At 42.6% G+C, this 23565-nt stretch overlaps 1 protein-coding gene across 1 annotated transcript in view; it reads right to left on the minus strand.

Annotated features, from left to right (window-relative positions):
- Positions 1 to 8837: 8837 nt before the first annotated feature.
- The window catches only part of SSPN (sarcospan), a 42124-nt gene continuing 27396 nt past the window's right edge, over positions 8838 to 23565 (minus strand). The window contains exons 2-3 of the mRNA XM_082635943.1: positions 19365 to 19451; positions 8838 to 13165 (exon numbers count right to left, since the gene is read on the minus strand). Coding sequence (XP_082492069.1) covers positions 12800 to 13165; positions 19365 to 19451 — 453 coding nt within the window. The 3' untranslated portion in view covers positions 8838 to 12799. The remainder of the gene's footprint in view (positions 13166 to 19364; positions 19452 to 23565) is intronic.

A 23565-nucleotide genomic window follows, 5' to 3' on the forward strand; every position in this document is an offset into this window, starting at 1 on the left:
TTCACCCTGTCCCAGAAAAAATACAAAATCATGCTTCGTCTCCTTGGGCATATTGAGCAGGGATTTCCAATTTGTTGAAGTCAGAGTGTGTGTTATTGCAGGTCCCAATAAGGCAAAGAATAAAGAAAAAAAAAAACAGAAAGAGGAACTTATGCTAAGACTTATGTTAAATAGAGAAAAAGAGAGAGAGATTGAGCCGAGTAAACTTGAGCAAGTCACTTACCCTCATTTGGCCTCAGTTTGCTTTTTCTGTAAAAGGAAATATGTTGGACGAGAGGCCTCCTTCCCCCATGAACGCAATGATTTTAAGATAAGACGTAAATGCTAAGGAGAAAGATTTGGGAGTAAACTAAAGAAATGGTAAAACATTTTCTTTTCCATTTTCATATTTTTTCCTTATTACAATAAAACAAATGTAATAAATAACTGATCCTGTAAATAACAAGACAATATTTGGAACTTGAGAGCAGACAAACATTTCTCCTTTTTGATTTATGTCAAGGGCCCTGACTGCACTTGGAGAAAAATGCAAGGATGTAGAGTTTGGAAGGGAGTAGAATCTGGGAGTCAAAGAAGAGAAATACTCTTTCTAAAAAACATTTCAAAATCTGATAATTTCATTAAAAAAAAAAACACCTGAAGCCTAAATCCTCTTGCAAAAGGGTACATGGACCTTCAGTAAATCCCAGGTTTCCACAGAACATAGCATAAAAAATCCTGGTGCTTCTGAGTCCCTCACATGTTTATTCACTCTTACCTTCCAACTCTTTTTCATCCAGAACTGCTTCTGTGTTGCAGGAGGAAAGAATACAAAACTCTGCAGGCAAATATCCTATCCCCACTCCCAGCCCTGCCCCGTTGTGTTGCGTCTTACTCTGCGTGAAAGAAAAGCAGGCGGAAGAGAGTGAACTCCGGGCAGAAGGGGAGGTGGTTGGAGGTCAAGGGTAGTATTGGCTGTGTCCTAGTTCTACAACTGTTGGAGTAATGGTTGTGGCTTGGAGTGTCTGCTGGTGGTCAGATGAAACCTCACTACATTCCTCCTAAAGGCAAGGAAGGTACCTCCCCCCAATGGGGTAGCTTGCTCTTGTCTGTATATAATTTCTATTTTTAATGCACAGGCATGCTGTGGATCTAAGTCTCATCTCTCTTAGCTCTTCAGAGTACCCAAGATGTCAATTTATAGAACTCTGCCTACTTCTGGCACCAGCCCCTGGGGCCTCTGGGGCAGGAGAGTTGGCCTGGTAAAAACAGCTTTGAAAAAGTCCTCTGCAGATTTTATCTCTTGGATTCTAGGGCTGACCTTGGCTATCTAGACATGGATCCAAAAAGTTCAAAGATCCCAGTTTGCTATGAGCCATCTTACTGTCACACAGAGGTCCCTACTAGGGCTTAGTCAAGGTCCTGTCCCTGTGTGGAGCCCAGTGCTGGGCAGGGACTCAGAGCTGATGCATGGGTAGGAAGAAAACAATTCTGCCGGCTAGGTCTGAAGAAAGAAGTCAATGTATCTGTGCAAACACTTAATTCATAAACCCACCAGTGTCTCCAAAGCAGAGATGGTGGGTTGCCCTTCCCAGTGGGTAGTGCCCATGGTTGGAAGCTCTCTGTGACTTTTTTCTCCCTCAAAGGCTACATGAGGTATTTCTTATCACCTGGGGTCCCCTGTATCTATGGGAGCAGTAGAGTGGCCCACAGGATGGCTCTGGGCTCTAAAAGTCTTGCTCTGGCCCTGGTATGTCATCCAGTGAGGTCAGTGAGCCTCAGGCTTCAAAGGTGCCAGGACTTTAAAGCCCTAATCCAGTCTGCCCACTGAGTAGAGATCATGGCTGGGAAATAAACACAAAAATACCATCTGAATTGCACTTCCAGTGTTTGCAAGGGGCAGAGGGGTCACTGTTTCGTACTTAGGCTCCAGAAGATGGAAACTCTTAATTTGTATGTTTCTGCACCGTGCTTGGCTACAGGAATTACAGGTACTACCACTGTTTTCCTGCTTTCCTGATGCACCCTTGAATTTAAATTTGTTTCAGTTTATACTCATCAACATCATCACCGTCACTTACACAGTATTGACCATAGGCACTGTTCTAAATCTATTACAGATGATCATTCATTCAATCACTCATCGGTATATTCTTCACAAAAGCCTTATAATTACCCTTCAGATGAGGAAACTGAGTCAGAGAGGCACAGAGAGGGTAGCTGGCTTGCCCAAGACCACACACTGGAATTCAAATCCAGGCTAGAACCATGCTCTTAATGACCATAATATATATATATATATATATATATATATATATATATATATATATGGCCTCTCGAATGCATATAAACACTGAATTTAAAGAGTCCTTAAAATAGCATTCTGGGATTTCCCAAATCTAGTTAAACAGGACTGTGTTTTTGCATATTATTTTCACGTATATACTAAAATATGTAGCCTAAGCTTAAGGATTTTTTCATTAAATTTTATTTTTATTGCTACCTTAAAATAGTAATTTGATATTTCAAATCTACTCCTATCTCCTGTCCCTTAACTTCCCTACTTTTGACTCTGTCTCCAAAATTCCCCAAGCCAGAAGTATTTTTAGAGATACAAGAGACCAGGAGACAAATAAAAAGGGAGAGTGACAACATTAGAAATCTGTTGGTTTGGTAAATTCCCATGATTTACAGTTGAAGGAATTTTTTTCTTATAAACTTGGGGTAGGATTTGAATGAAGATATTCTAGAAAAAGAATTGTGTACTATTTTATTAATAATCTTCAGATAAGATTATTTAATATTCTGGAGGGATTGGGATTCTACAGTAATTCCTTTGGTAATTTCTTCCATATCTTACACGTTCATAGTTAGGAATGTCATTCTAATATGTATTCTAAATCCTTCCTACACAGCAAGGTAGCATTAAAAAGGCAGATGGATTTGTAATGACACTTGCATTAGCTATGATGAGTTGTTCTTGCAGTAAAAGTAGCCCTCACCCATTTTTGGATGCAGGTTGTGTTCAAATAAAATGGAAACTATCTGGTTTTCTTGCCTGAGGTGGACTTGAACTCCACTTTGTCTCCTGGAAATCAGAAGCCACAAGAAGCAAATTTTTTTTCTTATTATTTTAAGGTTGGTTGCGACTCTCAAATTATGTGCCCTAAACTTTTTCCCTGCAATGTAGGCAAGTAGCTCCCACTACTTGTGGGAGCTTGGGCTGCAGAGATCCTTGTGGAAATCACTCTTGTTAAGCCAGAAGGGAAGCCCCCTTCTACTCTCAGCTTTTGCTAGCACAGTGAACTGAAGGTGATGAGAGCTGGAGCCACGTTTGCACACGAGACCCAGCACAGAAAAATTTCTTACATGCTTAGATTGGCTGCTGCTGTCCAGAGACCCATGCACTGCACTTGGTAGACTGGTACCTGATACAGAGGTGTTGAGGAAACGGCAGGGGGCAGCTGGCACAGGGGGAAGCAGCCCCTCACCTCTTCTCTCCAGGCTGCCTGGGTATGCTTCATGAGGCATTTGGAGAGGGCGGCCCTCCACCAAGTTCAGGGAGGGATCTTTTCTGAAAGCTGGGCTGAGGGCTCACATGTCACTGAGCAGGGACAGAAATGTGCCTCCATCTGAAACTAATCACATAGCGTGTCCCAGGTGAGACTATGTCTGCTGCAGGAAGAAATAAGAGCCTTGAGGGAGCCTTGAAAGACTGTGAGGTCCGTGGGGAAGAGAGAGCAGGCTGAAGCAGGCTGTCTCCCCTGTCTCTCCAGCTCCTCTCCCCAGGGCTGCTCTGGCAGCAGAACCAGATGGGAAGATCACCTAACGCAGAGTGTTTTATTTGTCCTGGTCTACACTCCTGTCTTATGCAGTGAAAGCTCCTTGGCCACACCATGCAGAGGTTCTTCTCGTTTTTAATTGAATCCTGAGGTATATTTGTTTTCTAGAGGTGCCAGCTTAAAGTAATTACTAGAATTCCCAGCAGGGCTAATCGGAGATTCATAGAAAATAAAGATGGAGAAGACCTTACCCAATGGGTTTCTGTCATTCTGCTCAGAAGGTCCTTGCCATCCAGGGCAGTGATCACAGTTCTTGGCATGGTGGGCTATGAATAGGAGCCCTGAAATAAATCCCTGCCCAGTGAGATAAGAGAAACTGATTTCACTGCCTGGATATCTCTCCTCTGGTGATAAGACACCTTCCATTTTCATCAGCTGTTTATCAAAATCAGATTAGTAAGAGAATCATCAGATCAGAATTGTTTATGCCCGTCTCGATCTTGAATTACAAATGACTTTCTTGTGCTGCTTGAGCAAAAAACCATGACCTACAGATGAACCAGGCTTTGTATTTCCTGCACCTTGTCCTGAACTTGTAATTCCCCAAAGACCACAGTTGTGAAGTCTCGCCGGTGATCATTGATCTAAGGCAGGTGAGGCTTGCTCTGTGGGGCTGTGGCTATATGGCTGATAGATTCCATCTTTGTGATAAGTCATAAGTCACTAATGGGTTATTTTGAGCTCTCCCAAGTGGAAGACAATGGAGCATTTAGTAAGCTGGCGGTTACGTAAGACATCTCTTTCCAAACAAAGAGGAGGCGGGACACCCAGCCAAAGGGTTGAGCACAGGAGGCTGTGTGGTCTGGTGGTTCCAGGGGGAGACGTAGGGTCAGGGCTTCCTGGGTTCAGCTACCAGCCGGGACTCTGACTCAAGGAGAGCAGAGGCAAGTCTCTTGGCTTGAGGCAGAAAGACTGTAAAACCCAAGAGAGAAAACCACAGGTCTGTGCTCAAGGACTCTGGGGGAAAAGCACATTTTGGAAATGAAAAAAAAAAAAAAAAAATCACCCTGTTAAGTTACAATCTGGGCCTTTTCCAATAAGACGTGAGCATTTTTTCCTGCTTATTGCCTGACACATCCTTCTCCAGGCAGCAGCGTGAAGCCAAGCCAGGCTCCGAGGGTGTTGTGCGTGGGATGAATAGAGGAGCCCGGAGGTCCGAGCAAACGCAGTCAGCCTGGGTGTGTTGTCACCCGCGGTGCTCAGGGAGCCGGGCCCTGGCGGCAACGCGGTTCTGCATGGATTCTTCCCTTTGCCTCCCCAGTCTGCCTTCCACAATCAAGAGCCCTCTGAGATGCTGGGAGGAGAGGGCCCTTCCCGCAGACTCTGTGTGTTTCCCTTCCACGAGTCTCAGCCGGCGTCTGCTCAGCTGTAACCAGCGGCCCGAGCCTCCGCAGACCCACGCGGGTGCCCAAGTCACAGCCCGAGCCAAGGCCCAGGGCAAATGTTCTGCACGTCCCGCCAGCTCTGAAACTGTTTCTTCTGCCCAGACAGAGTAGGTGGCTGCCTACAGGGTTGGGTTGGGAGGACACCTGGGCAAGCCTCCCCTCAGGGGCATCACACCTCCTTTCTCTGGACCAGAGACATTTTCTGATCTTTAGGAATCACTTATGGAAATGAAAACCCTACTTATAGGGGTCTCTGTATTTAAGGTCTTCACCCCCAGCACGGGAGTTAACAATACCTTAGTTGAGTCTCATAGACGTGGGCCAGGGCACGAAGGAGGGGGAGGTTTTGCTGTGGAATGAGGTGGTGGGGAGACCAATCTCTTCCCTGGAAGAGAGAGATATACATCCCAGAAGTAGAGGTGGCCTTCTTGGTCACTTGACCCAGAGCTGTCTGGGCAACTTGGAAATCTGGCAGTGGTGGGTGTGAGGGTTGCAGCAGGATGGTTGCTCTTACTCTAAGCCAAGGTAGGCCAAATGGAATCCAGGTTCTCACTCGTGGCCCACTCATCCAACCCCAGACACACTCAAGATGTCACTTCTCTCTACGTTTGTCCGAGGGGACGTTCCCAGCCTCTGGCCACGTAGCCAAGCTCCACGTCCCACATTCTAAACTGCTCTATATTAAATTAAATAAGCTCTCTCTCTCTCTTTTCAGTTATATAACCATCCTTTGGTCACTTTAGTTGCAATCCTGAAAAAAGTTTTAATAAAAAATTATAAGTCTACTCTTGGGGCTTCCCTGGTGGCGCAGTGGTTGAGAATCTGCCTGCCAATGCAGGGGACACGGGTTCGAGCCCTGGTCTGGGAAGATCCCACATGCTGCGGAGTAACTAAGCCCGTGCACCACAGCTACTGAGCCTGCACGTCTGGAGCCTGTGCTCCGCAACAAGAGAGGCCGCCACAGTGAGAGGCCTGTGCACCGCAATGAAGAGTGGTCCCCGCTTGCCACAACTAGAGAAAGCCCTCGCACAGAAACGAAGCCCCAACACAGTCAAAAATAAATAAATTAATTAAAAAGGAAAATCTTTCCGATGACAGTGAGCTCATTTAAAAAAAAAAAATTATAAGTCTACTCTTACCCATAAAGGTATCTGTGGGAATATTGCCTATTTTATAAGAATATGTGATTTCTATCCTGACTGAAAGAGAAGTAAAAATAATCCATTGAGGCTAGTGATAACTTTAATCCCATAATTTTCAGACTCTGGTTCCTCTACTTGACAGTTCACTCTGGCTGGCGCACCACTTTCACACCTGCCCTGGGTACCAATAGTCTATTAAACACATGCCTAGGAAGATGTAGGGAGAAGAGCTGGGGGTGGATTTCATGAGATTACGATCATCTTCTCTGCTCACAAGTGCCACTGCTTCCTGTGGTCCTTGAGAACCATCCTCTTGCTCTCTACAAGGACACCTGGTCAGAAAGACAACACACTGCGTTTCTGGGGAGAAGGGTCTGGGTAGAAAGCCAAACAGAGTAGACAGTGCACCCCATGCAGAGAGAGATGTCTCCAAAGTGTCCAGCTTCAGAGACCCCAAAGTGCCCGCTGACATCTCATTGTTTTGCCCCTCCTCAGGCACTGTCCAAACCTCCTCCGCAATTCCTGGCAGCAGCATCCCAGGGACCCCTGCCTCCTTCTCCAGCAAGATCCATGTGGAAGAGGAAAAAGCAGCACAGGTCCCACAAATGAATCTCCAGACCTCCCCACCCCCCATCCCCCCACCCCTCGCCCCAATCACAGGGTCTTGTTAAACAAAAGGCTTCATGTCTCAGTTGAAATCGTGCATTTGGATTCTTGCCCTAGTATCTGCTTTTCCCCAAGAATAACAGCTGAGTATACATCCCACGGGATCTTTCTGATGACCTTTCCAAAGAAGAAAAGACTTCCTCTAAAGCCCATGTTTTGGGAGGGATCAATAAACATATAAATATCTGTTGGAAAGAAATAGAAGAATGAATTGTTGTCTCCAAGCTGGCATCATCCCCATGTATTAGTTTTACTTTCATTTGCTTACAATCTGAATTTTAAAAGCTCAATAGCTGATATTAGTCCTGCACTTCATAAATACTACCTTATTAAAGATGAATCTGTCAAATGAAAAAATAGTTTATAACAATTTGTCATGAACTACAAAGATAGATAGACCCTGTCAAGGGAAAAAGTAGATTTCTGGCTGTAGTGTTTTAATAATTAAATTTGTCTCCAATTTAAAAATTCATATGAGTGTTTTCCTATCCAGCCTGGAGAATGAAGTTCCAGCTGGTATTTTCTGACTATATTCAAAAGTAAACTCTTCCATGATTCTTGAATGAGAATCAGTGATCCACAGAGTCAAGCATATTAAAGGTGCTTGATGGTTGGTTTTTAAATAAATGAGGGATTGTATGTTACAACCGAACATGCAGTAGACCGATAATGTACCAAAGCTCAATAAAGCTTCACTTTTAAAAGTTGGGGTTAAACACGCTTCTCTTACATTAAATTCAAAGGGCTATGAAAATCAGGAGAAATGTCTCAGCTTCTACTTCTGCCTGAGAGAAGAGCTGAGAGAAGGTGGCCACATTCAAGAAACATCCAGATGTGTAAACCAACAAATAAGGATCCAGCCAGCACATGATTCCATACACATTGTCAGTAAGATTGGTACTATATTATTTTAAAAGCAGAATTTCTCTTTGAGGCCCATTTGATAAAGTTTCTGGCTTGTAAAAAGGAAGTTCCAGAAGGGGATAGCAACGCAGAGACACTTTTCTAGTTGGATGTGGGGACTGGAGCCGGCATCAACGAGAAGGCTATGTAGAACCCAGCTGGAAAGGGGAAACCAAATATTTATCAAGCCACTGCTATGAGCCACTTTGCTAAGTGCTATTTAATTTAACCTTTCCCATGAGGCTGTGAGGCAGTTACACTTTTCTCCACTTTACAAATGGGGAAACTAAAGACTAAATGGTTTGTCCAAAGTCACATAGCTAGAAAGTGGCAGTCAGATTTCCAACCCTAGGACCTGCAGCCTTAGGACGAAGGATAGGAAGTTCAGCTCAGAGCATGTGTCCTAAATCGTTATCCCTTTCCTTTGGCACTCTACAAGCTTTTCTAACTAAATTAGAGAAAAAGAACCACTGCATTTTACAGTATAATCAACTATTTAAATTGCCTCAGAGTTGGTAAGAAGGAGCCCTTGTTTTCAGATTTGAAATGGAATAGGCTGTCTGTTTTTCCATATAATTCAATGTTGAATATGACTGCGCATGTAACATTCGACATGTATCCCATTCTTTAGGCCAAGCTTTACTTGATATTCATAGGTGTAAATGAAGATCAGCATTCAAAGCATCTTCTGCAAAATTTTTTTTCCAGCTCAGGCTCCCTTTGGCTGGGGAGCATTTACAACCTTGACTTCGACAATGTACGAAAAGAGAGTCAGCCCCTGGAACAGAGAAGTCAAAATGCATATTGGTCCTTGTCTATCCCAAACCCAGATTTTTTCTGTAAACCCTAAGTTGAGAGATGTTATGTAGACCCGTTCATGTGCAATGTACCATCACCTTAAAACACATCCAAACAAGGAGTTTTCAGAGATTATGAAAATTTTATTAACAAAGAAAATCTTCAGTATACACACCCCCTTAAAAACCACCACCTCAAACATGTAGGAAACACTTTGTTTTCTACTCATTATACCCTCAATGCCAGAAGAACAAAACTGCAACACCAAAGTACAGACCAATATTTTCAAAGGGGATCATTGTTTGAGATAATAAAATACTAGAAAATTAGAAGAAACCAATCAAGGTATTCATTCCACAGGCTGAACCACTGAACCTTTATCCAAATGAATGTTTCCACTGTGAGTCAATATATGTGGCCCTCAGCTCTTTGTAACACTACCCCGAAAACACAGCGTACATCTAAAAATATGATCAAGTTCTTTGAGTACAGTAAGAACCGAGGGCCAGCCTGATTCGCAGGCTGTGTGTATGGCTGCACAGCAATGGTTCAGCGACAATCACTAGAAAATGTAAAGGTATGCTTCATGATAGGATGCAATTAGTTTTTCAGGGCAACTTTTCAGTTCATTTCTGATCAGCATTAACCGATCCACCGCTGTCCCCTGGAATCTCCCTCGGATACCCTCTACCCCATCCTTTACTAAACAAATCTATAAACATATTCCAGATATACTGCATGCAAGAGAGGAAGTATGAGAATATGAACAGATTCTAATGTCCTGGATACAAATAGAAAACACATAACGGGTTCTCGCTGTCAGAACACACTGATGTCTGCAGCTGAAAGCCCCTTCAAAGAGATCTTATGGAGGTTTAACTCAAGGAAGGAAAAGAGTTAGGCCTGTTACTTGACTACAGTTTCTAGGGCCTGGTGTAGCTATATTTTTAGGAATGGCTCCAAGGATCTGCCTGCACAAATTTGGATGGAGCTAGGGAGGCACAGATGGTGGTCACGTGAAGGCACAGACCGACTGGGTGGGCTCAGTTACAAAGTCTGCACATTTAGGCTGCTGTATTCCTCCTATTTCAAGTGCTGCCAAGTCCCGGCTGTTCGCCTTCTTTCCAAAGTCTTTATTCATTTAATTCTCCTGAAGGAGGTGGAAGAGAAGGAGGATTGTGCAAATCTAACTGTTTTATGGTTTAGAAGAGACAGTCACCATCTTGGCACCTTGTCAGATTTTAAATGTAACATTTTGCTAAGTGTAAAGCTCGGTATCTGTTCCTTTTCTGTTGCCATTACTGTAACTTCAATATTTGCAAAACACAACCTCAAAATACTTCAAATCCAGCTCAAAGCAGTTTGTTATTCATGCAACACAATTCTCACATGTATCAATACACAGTGAGTTTGCAGCACAGAAATCTTTTCTTTCTTTCCTTTTTAATTTTTTCGTTTTATTTTTTGTTTCTTCTTCACTTATGAATTTTTTCTCTCTTTAGGGATTTAAGAATGATTCAAGCACACAATAGCAAAATCCCCATTATATATACATTTTATATTTATATATATAATGTGTATATATATACACATTATATATGTGTGTGTGTGTATATATAATACACACACACACACACACACACACATATATATATATATATATATATATATCTCCTGATTATTACCAAGCTTATCACCATGTCAGTTCTTACTGGTTGCATTATTTAGAAAAAGGAAGCACATAAGCTAGAGTTATTCTACCATTTGAAATACCCTGTGAATCACTTGTAAAGCATAGAGCACCTTAGTGTTGTGTAGAATTTAATTTTCTGATAGAAAAATTTGTAGTGTTTGCTATAAAAAATTGTTTAAGGTATTCAGGGTGTGATTCCAATGGTGCCTTAAAAAAAGAGCCCACAGATTATCAGTCATTTTCTTTTGTAGGGAACTGTCAAAATCAAAATGGATTCAGTTATTGGAATTTTTTTAACAGGGTACAAAGTATTTTTTTAGGTCATCATCAGGAGGCTTGGTGTGTGTTGATGTAATTTTTGTGTATCAAACCTCTGCTCCAGAATCATCCATTAAGCCCCCGATGTGCATTTTTGGCCTGAGCTAGTGTGTAGGAAGGCCATTTTTAAAGCAAGTCAATACATGAAAAGGTTTTAACATCTGTTAATCAGGTGTTTTATCTGGAGGGCATAAAATACATTTACAATCCTCCAACTAACTTAACATTTCCCTTTTTATTTGGATATTCAAATCATGTAATAATCGACACTATTGTCACAATCGATGGAATTATTCATATACCTCTTAAGGCAAACAAGGAAATGATTTTTTTAGAGTAGGATTTAATGATTAGTAAAATATATCAATAGGTAATGTGGAGAAGCAAATAAAGCTCAATTATGTTGAATTTCTGCTTTCAACAGAGCATACTAATAGAGAAAGTTTTGGGGTTTTTTTTTTTTTCTTGCGGTACGCAGGCCTCTCACTGCCGTGGCCTCTCCCATTGCGGAGCACAGGCTCCAGACACACAGGCTCAGCGGCCATGGCTCACGGGCCCAGCTGCTCCGCAGCATGTGGGATCTTCCCGGACCGGGGCACGAACCCATGTCCCCTGCATCGGCAGGCGGACTCTCAACCACTGCGCCACCAGGGAAGCCCTAGAGAAAGTTTTTGGTAACATTTATGCTACATGAATTTGCATTCTGAGCTCCTTCCTTAAAACATTGATATTGTTCCAAGTTCAATGATAACAATAACTAGAGAGAAAAGTCTCCCACCATAGGGTAGCTGTGCTCTTTTAAGTCGCAGTCACTTCAAAACAAAACCAAAAACTACCCTCCAAGTCAATGGCCAAATGTTCAAATAAGGGCCTCAGAAAACATTAGTTTAAGGCTCTAGTTGACTGTGCATACAAATCAATAATAAGATTACATATCAAATATAATTTCATGAATGGGACACCTCAGCATTACTCAATCTTCGTCAAAAGTACTTAGCTGACAAGAGAGATACTTTACAACATATCACAAATGTGCTATTTGCATGAACATTTCCCATTACAAATGCTGTCTTTTTCATTTAAATGAGTATTTTTAACCTGAGCTATTAATAAAAAAAATTTTTTTTTCTCCCTTGTAAAGCTTGGCTTTCAGAAGAAAGAATCTTTAAGCCTTCTCTCTTGTGATAGTAATTTCTCCAAATACTGACAGTGCCACGTACGTACAGCCAGGGCTCATTAAATAGACTTCTGAGCATAATTATAATTAACAATTAGCTAGAAATTAGTTTTAATGATTTGTTTTAGATGACAGAATAGAAGCATAATGTAATTATTTTTAAACCGTCTATATCATTAAGAATACAACTACTACCAACTTTCAATTACTGAGAAGCAGACAATCACCCAAAGCATTCACTAAGTGATCTATTTACAGATCCAAAATAAGGGAACAGAGGAAAAAGGCCAGGGACCCCAACCCAGGTGTTTGTAATTATTCAGCCTTTTGCAAAGTCTCTTCCTTTTCTACGCTGCTCTTTTAAGCTGTTTCATGCCTTGAAGACATCTCTACCAGGGAAAATAGAGAAAGACACACTGGCTGTTCAGCTCTCCCCCTCCTCCTGCCCCCCTGCTTTTCTCGGAGTCATAGTGAGGATCATGGGGGGAGGGGGGGAAAGGCCTGGAGGAAGATCCTACAAAATTTAGCAAGTGGGTCTGAAACTGTCCAAATCGAACTGGACTAACTGGAAAGAAGATTATATCAGTAATAGGTAACATGAGTATTAGGAATAGACTCCAGACTTTAAAGATAGATCTATACCATTCTTTCCCTGTACCGTGTTCTTTTAATATCCCAAAGTCAGTTTAGATCTTAAGAATTAACAAAAAAATACTATGGAAATCTGAAGAAATGCTCTTTCATTTCCTGAAAAATATAAAAATATTCATTTAGAACAGTGAATATTAGTTATTGTCAAATTTCATTTTTTCTTCATTTTCTTTCTCTTTTTTTCCTTTTTAAAAATATCTCAGCTAGTCAGGGTGCTGTTTTCTCCCCACCTTTGAGCAAGAATGTTAGACCTTTTGCTGCTGACCTTCGGAAGTTGTCAGGGAACACATCCTGACACCCACATAAAAGACCTGGTACCTGTGTTTCCACATCACAAAGCAGGCCAACAAACACACAAGGCCGCAGACCAAGTTCAGAATCATCTGGATGAGTAAGAACAGTTTGAAAGTGCCAGTGATGCTGGTACAGTCAGTCACGTCCCGGTACACAAAGGTCCTGCTGAGGGGCTCGGAGGAGGGCAGTTTGCACTGGCAGGTGTCGAGCATGGTTCCACAGGTAAACTGTGTGAGTTGTGCAAAGTGGTGAGCGGCGAACGCCACGGCCAGCACACAGACCGTCAGGCCAAGGGCGCTCAGCAGAAAGTACAAGAGCTGCAAGAAAGCAGAAGAAAACCTTTCCAGTTATAGAGGACGTTGGATGACTATTGGCAAAGCTAATAAAGAAAAGCTCTTCTTCTTCTCTCCCAAGATTCCTTCTCTCCCTCCATTCCCTGATGGAGGGGGCTGTCTCTCCTCAGAAACATGGTACCCAAGACATGGCAATGGCTCGTTATGGACTGTTAGGGAGCAATCTGATCACAATCTGAAAAACTCTGATCATATTTTCATTTGTCGTACAGATGTCGGGTGTTCCCCATGAATTGAGCCAACAATATTAGCTTGATTTGGGGATGTTTGTATATGGATGTAGCAGGCAGCTGAGATGACTCCCAAACACAAGAGCCATCCCTGAAAGGCATACTGTGCTCGTTTTGACCTTAACAACTGCTGATATAAAGACTGAAACAAGACTAGGAAGTAGAGAACAAATTTCTTCAATGTAGACACTGTGTTGGCCAAAATTGGCAATGATTGGTCAACTAGCAACATGGGTTAATGAAAAAGACTATATTCAATGGAGTGGTTGCCAAACTATGTCCAGGGAGGCCAGGATCCCCAGTGAGAGGTTGCTGGGAGAAAAAAAAATTATGGTTCCAGAAGGTAGGTGACTTGATCACCTACAAGTCTCATCCCAAGTCCAGCTATAACTATCCAGTTTCTGAGCATAAAAATAAACTGTAAATGGTCCCTCAGCCACCAAGGTTCTGAACAGCGTTGGATTATGTGTTAGCCTTGGAATGGAAAAGTCTGGTTAAAGTTCTAACTCTGCTACTAAAGAACCATGGAATCCCTGAACAACTCAGACATTTACCCTACACCTGAATTTTTTTTTTTTTTTTTTTTTTTTTTGTGGTACGCGGGCCTCTCACTGTTGTGGCCTCTCCCGTTGTGGAGCACAGGCTCCGGACGCACAGGCTCAGCGGCCATGGCTCACGGGCCCAGCCGCTCCACGGCATGTGGGATCTTCCCGGACTGGGGCACGAACCCGTGTCCCCTGCATCGGCAGGCAGACTCTCAACCACTGCGCCACCAGGGAAGCCCCCCACCTGAAATATTTTGATCAAAAATTGTGGGTGCTTGTTGACATGGCCACAATATAAATCATTTTACAGAACAAGAAATCTTGTGATTGGACTTCCCTACTGAAAACCTTTCTCTTAATGGCCCAACCTACTGAGGATCTAGGTAAGGAACAGAGTCCCCAGCTATTGGGACTGGTGTACTGAACCCAGTTCTCAGTGCAAGATTTACATTCCCATAGTCAAAAGTTGCTCATAGAGCAATTCTGCTGAATGTGAACTCCTCAAAGGAAGATTAGTCACGTCCAGGTTCAGATGAAAGTTGCTCTGAAAAGATTATGCCCTCCCCCTGCCTCCAACTAATTGCAACTCAAAATAAAAACATGTATGCAAGATTATAAAATATGTGTGCATAAGTCCTCCAGATGAGTGATTTTGCACACAGGGACAACTTCAAATGTTTTCAAGTCTTAAATATAGAATACTTAAAATTTTATTTTTTCTGTCTTGACTGGTGTGTGTGTGTGTGTGTGTGTGTGTGTGTGTGTGTTGGTGTCTTGAGCATGTGTCTGGTTTGCTTGGAAGCTTCACTGCGGACACAGGAAGAGAGTGGACCTGGTTAAAGCCGTTTCATCTTCCTATGGCTGCACGAGCAAAGAGTGCAGGGGTTCTTTGGATCTTCTCATCAAAAATATCTTAAACACACAATCTCTTTTTCATTTTCAAGTCATACGAAGGACTGTCATATACAACCCACATTTCTGCATCTGTGAAACAGTTTATGGAAACATCGATCTCAGGGACATAAAAAGGATAACTTATACTGAACACACTTAGCCTCCCTTGGAGGAAGGGAACCAGAAAAACACACTGTGGCACCATTTCAAAAATTTAAGAGGAAATATTTAATCTGTGCTATTGAATGCATCACCTTGGTCCTGCCTGTTGCCCAAATTTTCAATGGCCACATTTTCTGCAAAAAAAAAAAGTAGTTCTTGGGCTAAAAAGTATGGATTTATTTTGTGGGGCCATTGGGACAGAATATTTGAATTATTCTGGGTTGTTTTGAAATATTCAGGCTTGACGACTGACTTCAAACTCTTGATGCCAAGGGCCAAATTAAATTGTGCTGGCCGTGTCGTGCGTGCCTGCCCATGGCAGCTGCATTTCCAGTGCCGGCGACATGAGTGACTATACCAGCAGGGAGGGCCCAAATTAAGGGATAATTTTTCACCTGAGAGTCATCTGCTTAGCAGAATGGCCCCAGTTCGAGTTTTCTTCATACATTTTATCGCCATCAGCGGATGGGACTACGGATGTCCTGTCTTAACTCTCTCCCACACACTCATACTTAGATAGAGAATTTCTATAACATCCCCTGGGGCATTATCTTGAAACAATGACAATAATCCCTCATCTCGATCTGTAAGTTATTCAAATAGCTGCAAAAACTATTCTCTCATAACCATCACAAAAATCCGTTTGCTGAAATGAGAGTTTTGTCTCTTCTTAAAAGATAACTTTTGGGCCCAAAGAGCAAAAGATTTGCCCAAGACTTTTACCAAGTACACAGCAGTGCCTGGTGATGGTTATAGGCATGGACTGGGGAGCAAACCGCCTGAGTTAGAATCCCGGTTCTCCCCTCCATAACTATGAACCTTGGGCAAATTAAATCAATCCCATGGGTACCTTTGTTTCTTCATCTAGCACCTAAGTCACAGGATTACTCTAAGGATCAAAATAATAGATACTGGGCTTCCCTGGTGGCGCAGTGGTTGAGAGTCCACCTGACGATGCAGGGTACACGGGTTCGTGCCCCGGTCCGGGAAGATCCCACATGCCGCGGAGCGGCTGGGCCCCATGAGCCACGGCCGCTGAGCCTGCGCGTCCGGAGCCTGTGCTCTGCAACGGGAGAGGCCACAACAGTGAGAGGCCCGCGTACCAAAAAAAAAAAAAAAAAAAATTGATACATGCAAAGGGCTTAGAACAGTGGCTGGTAGGCAGTAGCACTATTTAAGTATTCTTGAAATAAACACATTAGTAGACCTGGAAAGAGCTGCCAGGTCTCAGGACTTTTAGGATATCAACCCTATACTGGCTTTGTGTTATTCTGTGTCATGTGAGAGTAACAACACATCCTTGGTTTGTAGAAAGGACGTGAACATTTACACAAGCACAGAGACTGCTCAGTTTTAATTGAGCATATTAGATATGCTAGAAGCCTCAAGAGCACAAACAAAAGCCATGCCCCTCAGCTCCTTTAAATATGAATACATTTTCATTGGTGCATTAGCTCACACATTGTGATTCTGCCTCTCCCACTGCAGGAAAGCATCGGGCCAAGTAAGCAAGAGTGAGCCACAGAATCAAGTTTCTTATCCATTTCAAGACATAAATATAGACTTGATCGGCCAAAGCCTGTGGGCTTCATCTGCAGCGCTGTAGCATTTTTCCTTCGCGGCTTTTAACTCAGCTGACAGCAACAAGCTTCTGGGTCAGAATCTGTAATTTAAAATCAAGTGGCTTGTTTTACCTACACGGCACGAATAACTATCAATGAGAGTGTTTACGATGACCTTGGGAAGGCCAGCAAATATATTTTGATTCCAGCGGGGCTCGGGACGCATCTCTCTTGCCTGTGTCAGGCCGGGCGGCCGGCACTGCGCAGCGGGCGGAGGCGGGCGCCCCCGGCGCTTATGTAACCACAGCGCCCGGGGGCGCGCCCCGCGCTCGCCGCCTCTAATTGGTACCCGGTCGCCGCTTCAAAGTTCAGAGGCCATTGCGCCTGCAATGCCCTCGTGGGGAATGTGCCCCGGCGTGTTTTTGCACGCACACGAACCAGACACGTTTCTGAACATCATCAAGGTGAGCCCCGAGAAAACACGGCCAAGAGGATAGGCAGGAGGTCCAATCAGCGGCCGGATGGCCCGCCGAGCCCAGGAGCAGAACTCGGGAGCAGGGCCCGGGGAGAAAGATGGAAGGCGCCGGCGGCTTACAGGGCTTGCCAAAGGGCCGCCAGAGAAGACTGTGCTAGCTTGAGATGAAAAGACAAGCCTCCGTGGCCACTGTCTGTAAGGAAAAGGGAAGTGTGTGCGGCATGTGTGGATGTGTGGGTGGGTGTGTGTGCACGCGCGCGCGCGCTAGCGCAGGCTGCAGTAAAGCGCTGGCATCCACCCCCCCACCCCCACCCCCCCCGTATTGCTTGTCCTGACTGGTCGTTCAACAGAAGGAAATAAATTCGCCACCAAAGCTTGGTCCAGGATATCAACACGTAAGCACTAAAATGCGGTTTTGCTAGTGAGAAACACCTCATGAAGGTGCATTTTATTCCTTCTCCCCCAGGTGATGTCAGGAGCACAAGGGAAGTCCGCTGTAACCTGTTGTGCCTTTGGAAAACCTGGAGATTGACGGAGCTCATTTTCGACCTGAAGATAATATAGCGGGCACCTTAGAGAGCTGGCAGCAAGCATCACTAAAGGTCACACTCAGGAGAAGAGCAAAGTGCCTCTGTATTTGTCAATGTCTGTCACAGGTGAAAAAAAAAGATAGTTAATGAGATCTTTCTAGTGGTGAATTCTCAACCTGGCTGACATTGGCAGTGACTTTTTTATTTTTTAATCTTTTTGTCCTTGCTCCTTATTTTAAATGCAGACGTTGAGATGGCTTTAGGGGCCTCTGTGAAGATGTTGCTGTTGCCTCTGCTGTTTCCTGGGATCGTGGTGGAGAGGGGGATGAGGGCATTTCACAGAAACTGATGAACCTGGTTTAGAGCCCTTTTTACCTAATGAATGAAATTCCCATAATTTAACAGATCATTTCTTACTAGGCTTTAAAAAACAAAATCGTCACTAAGCCTTGTAGTTTATTCAGACTTCTACCGAAAAAGTAAACATGGACTGATGTCTGCTCTATCTGGCCTTCTTTTAAGGGACACCCTCAGACAGAAAAAGTAAAATTTCCAAGGTGGGTGGGGGGGCATATCCACCAAAATTCTAACTCTATCAATTTTTAAAATAGCATCCATTAAATTGTTAAATTAGAAGAGTTACATCTAACTATCGGAGAACATCTCAAAATTGAAGAAAAAAACTACACAATGTAGGTATAATCCCACCACTCAGAGAAACTATTTTTTCTGTGCATATAAGAGCTATTTGTTTAATTTCCATAGGATCATAGCATACATTTTGTGTGGCCAGATTCTTTTTGCTAGCTAAAATAATTTGAATATTTTATTCACTAATTACTCTTTTACGACATGACTTAAATATATATATATGTATGTATATATGAGCACATTGCTTTTTTATGTCAATAGCTTTTATATCAATATACTAGAATATACTAACATCTTACAAAGGAGTATCCAGTTTTTATGTGTTTTCTTATAGAAGAAAAGTAAACAATGTGACTGGACCCCAAAAACCAAACCAAACCAAACCAACATTACAGAAAGCTTTTTGTTCTCTGCTACAGGAGTTGAAAGAAAATTAGGAATTTGATTTCTACTAACTGATTTCTGAGTGGGCTGTTTATCTCCCTAAACTCTGAAAGGGTGTGTCTGTGTTTCCCTTTGGAGCAGATTCTACTGTGCAGTGAAAATGCTGTGTACTTGAATTGGCTCCAACCAAACACAGTGTCTCTAAAAAAAAAAGGCACTCAAGGAAAGGCACACACACTTGCTAAACCAAGCGTACTCCAACCTCCTGCATTTGCCCTCAAATTCTTGGCACAGGTCATTTGGATGCACCCAATGTACCTTTTCTGTCTCAGTGATCCCACCTACCAAGGGAAATACACTTAGATTGCTTCATTATTAAAACATTCTAAAAAAAAAAAACCCCAAGATGGGGAAGTGGGCACTGATATAGACACTTTTTCCCTGGCCAAGTGTTTTGCTGAACTGATGAGTTTTCAATTTTCCTTTTAAGGGCATTGGAGGGTACTTCATATGCTCTGTGCCAATCCAGTTCATGGAAATTAAGACTTAAAAAAAAATCAGCATTACCTTTGGGGTCTGGATGAATGCCCTTCTAAAACATTTTTTGGCCTGTCTAAAAATGCAATTTCTAGAATAATCAGATATACAACCCCTTAAAAAGTCCTCCTTAATTTTGTACTCGTGTTTCCTTCTATGTGATGATAAAAGAGAAAGAAAAATGACAACTTACTTTCATGGCAAACTGGATACATGTCCGTTCGTCAACTTGATAGGAGACACAAAGCATAAACAAACCAAGATAGGCCACTAAGCAGACCTGCAATGGAGAACAGGGATGAAAGGTTGTTATCAAGGAAAGCCGTGTATTCTAATGACATCAATCTCAGCGTCTTTCACCAGTAACATCCTTGTTATCAAGGTGTTCATTTCATTTGCTTATCTTTATGTGCTATTTTTTCTCAGCTTGTGGAACAGAGTTTTAAAAATAGGAAAATCAATTTATTTCAATTTAGCCAGTATTTATTAAGTCCTTTTGATGTGCCAGGTGCTGTACAAGGTCCTTCAGCGAATACAATGATGAACAAAATTTCCTCAACCTCAGTAACTGTACGGTTCAGGCCAGGCCACGATAAGTGCACACACTATTCTAAGGCAGGGCATTCTGTGTCAAATGCTATTCAGAGAAGTACAAAAAGAAGAAAAAAATAACATTGAATTGGGCAATTAAAAAAGCCTTCACTAAAGAGGTGGATTTGAAATGGTCCTTGAAAGGGATGATGATAATAATAATGATCACTACCAGTTACTGAATACTTACTTTGTTCTTAGGCTCTTCTAAGGCCTTTGTATGGATTTCTTCAAGTAATCAGCATAAAACCCTATGAAGTAGGTGCTATTATGATCCTCACATTATAAGTGAGGAAACAGAAGCACAAAGCTAGTAAATGATGGAACCCACCCTCAAACCAGGTAGCTTGGGTGAAACAGTACGAGTGCAGGCAGACGCAGGACTGTGTGTGGAAAGAATAGCAAACATGTATCTACAGTTGAAATAACAAAATATAGAGCAGAAAATGTAGGTGGAAAGTCTGGGGATGTAGAACTGATTTAGGAAGTAGTGGGGTTCCCTTGAACATTTCTGAGCAGGGGAATGACAAGATTCAAGACATGTTTCTGGAAAATGAGCAGTGGTGTTGGGTGGGTTGGCGGTGAGAACATCAGAATCTTATTTTACTAATCTAAGCAAGATTAATCTATCAGGTGAGCCAGAGCTCAGAGGGTGGTGGACAAAGTCAGAGAAAGAGGTGAGAGGAAAGGTGTAGTAAAAGTAAAATGTATACATCTTGGCTATTGCATGACCAGTGGGAGGACACTGGAGTGGGAGAAATAGAAAGCCATCTCCAAGTGCTTGAGTGTCAGTGATGGGAAGAGTGGGGGGGGTGGTGCAACTGACCCAAAGAAGGCTGGCAGGGGGCATGGCAACTTTGAGAGAAAACATACTCAATTTTTAAAACAATTTTTTAAACCGAAGTGTAGTTAATTTACAATGTTGCGTTAGCTTCTGGTGTACAGCAAAGTGATTCAGTTATTTACATATATATTTAGGTTCTTTTCCATTATAGATTATTACAAGACATTGAATATAGTTCCCTATGTGATACAATAGGCCCTTGTTGTTTACCTACTTTATATATAGTAATGTGTATCTGCTAATCCCAAACTCCTAGTTTATCTAACCCCCCACCCCCCGCTATCCCCTCTGGTAACCATAAGTTTGTTTTCTATGTCTGTGAGTCTATTTCTGGTTTGTAAATAAGTTCATTTATATCATTTTTAAGAGTCCACATATAAGTGATATCATATGATATTTTGCTTTCTCTGTCTGACTTACTTCACTTAATGTGATAATCTCTAGGTCCATCCATGTTGTTGCAAATGGTATTATTTCATTCCTTTTTATGGCTGAATAATGTTCATATATATATATATATATCCAGAGGAAACACTAATTCGAAAAAATACACGCACCCCAATGTTCATAGCAGCACTATTTACAATGGCCAAGACATGGAAGCAACCTAAGTGTCCAGCGACAGATGAATGGATAAAGAAGATGTGGTATATAAAACCTACTCGATTTGATTTTCTTTTTAGTGCATCGGAGTTTCTTAAACTGTGATTTAGAGTTTCTAATCAAAGCATACCTATTCACACTCAACTTTGGAAACCTTAAAAGGTTGCTAATTTCTACTTTAGGATGAAAAACATAAGCAACAGAATTGCATTTTCTGATAAGCACAATTTTCCTAGAGACAATGTTGGAAGGGTGGCTGAGAGTCACCCAGCAAGTCATTAGATGGCTGGTTTGGTGATACTCATAACTCCTACCCCCAGGGCCAGCTTTGAACCTCGGACCTGCTAGGGTGGTAGAGCTGTTTATTTACAAAGCCAACACAACATTTTAACGTAGCACCTCTAGCCTATTCTCCCCTTGATTACAAAATCAATAAGTGGCTTGTGCCCTCACTGGTTCCCAAGTTGCGGGTTTAGGTTTCCACTGGACTGTGAAGCCAAAAGCCAAGTCTTCCTTGAGTACAGGCTGTTTTCAGCGTTTTCCACCACTATGACAGGCTGATGGTTAAAAGCAGAGATGACATTCCTAGTTCAACAGACACAGCGTGGGCTGGAGAGGGCTGGGTAGAAAACAAAGCAGATAGGACCCACAGAGACAGCTTTTCAGCAGAGCACCGGCAGATGTGGAGGTAATGACACTGAAGTTGTTTGTGTAACCCACAACGTGGCCATATTTCCAAGGCAGGGATGAAGTTCCCTTTCAAAACTCTTTTAAAAATATATCTAAAAAATATATCTAATTGAGGTATAAGTTTGATAAGGCCTGTAATGGCTTACTGTGTATTTTCAAATTAAGAATTTTCGGAGCTAGGGACTTCCCAGTGGTAAAGAATCCACCTTCCAATGCAGGGGATGCGGGTTCGATCCCTGGTCAGGGAACTAAGATCCCACGTGCTACAGGGCAACTAAGCCTGCACACCACAACTACTGAGCTTGCGCGCCTCAATGAGAGAGCCCACGTGCTGCAAACTACAGAGCCCACGCACTCTGGAACCCACGAGCCACAACTAGAGAGAGAAAACCCGCCTGCCACAACTAGAGAGAAGCCTGCATGCCACAACAGAGTCCACGCCACAACGAAAAGATCCCGCGTGTCTCAACGAAGACCCCTCGAGCTGCAACTAAGACCCGAAGCAGCCAAAAATATAAAAAAATAAAAAAGTAAAATTCTTAAAATGATTTAAAAAAAGAATTTTCAGAACTAAAACAATGGAAGAAAGACCTTTTCTTTTTTGTTTATTGGCAAGAAACCCAATGGAAGCTTCTAAACTTGCTTGTGGGGATGGTTAGATCCCTAAGTATGTGCCTGGGCTTGCTTGTTAGCATCTGTCTGCAGGTGCACAGGGCCAGGCTCTCTCCTACATAACTGTCTTTGTCCCTAGAGGCTATTGTGAAGTTGGCGATTGCCAAAACTCTCCCCTTTGTCTTCATGAGAGACACATTCCAACAATCGAGCCTAAATGACCAGTATCTTAAAATCTGACTCTGCCTTCCTTGAACAAATTTTTCTACTTCAGTAGTGTCTACTTCTGTGAAGTCTTAATTTAGCCTGGCTTCCAGCAAGAAGTTGCGCAAGAACATATAACCTCACTCTAGAGTATTTCACTTAGTCAGTCGACAGAACTCTTTTTGAGGCCATACTCTTTTAACAGATCCAGGAACTGAGCGGTGAAAAACCAGTCTCAGCCTTCAAGGAGCTCTCAGTTCAGTGGGAAAAAGAGGAGAGTGAAGTTACAATACCATGTAAGTTTTAGGACCGTGTCTGCTGTAATACACTGAAGGGGTGATTAACCTGAAGGCAACTTGAAGAAACTTCCTGGAGGAAGATGGATTTTGAAAGGTAAGCAGAAATTAAGCAGAAGGATGTTAGGAAGATTAGAGCAAGTACTAGTGGGTACAAAAGCATGGAGAAATGCAGAGTAAACATTGAGGTCTCCCAGAGCTCTGGTGCACAGGATGGGAGAAGAAAAAGCCGAAGATGAGCTTGTAGAGATGAGCAGGAAGTAGGTCACAAGGAACTTTTATTTCAATCTAGGACATTTGAGGCAAGGGAATCATGTGATCAACGTTGCCTTTTAGAATGGTCTTTCTGGTTGTGAAGAATGGATTGGGAAGGGAAGACCAGCTGGGAGGCTGTTCTCCATCTATGGAGAAATGGTGAGTGCCTGAGCTCAGGTAGCAGTAGGGACCAAGAGTAGGTGTGTTTGAGTGATGTGAAGGAAGCAGAATCCAAAGCTCTAAGAACTGATTAGATGTGAGGGTTGAAGGGGAGGGAGGGTTAAGTAAGGTGCTCAGCT

Source organism: Mesoplodon mirus (genome assembly GCF_964341445.2).
Source record: "Mesoplodon mirus genome assembly, chromosome: 11".
In the NCBI taxonomy this organism is placed as follows: Eukaryota; Metazoa; Chordata; class Mammalia; order Artiodactyla; family Ziphiidae; genus Mesoplodon; species Mesoplodon mirus.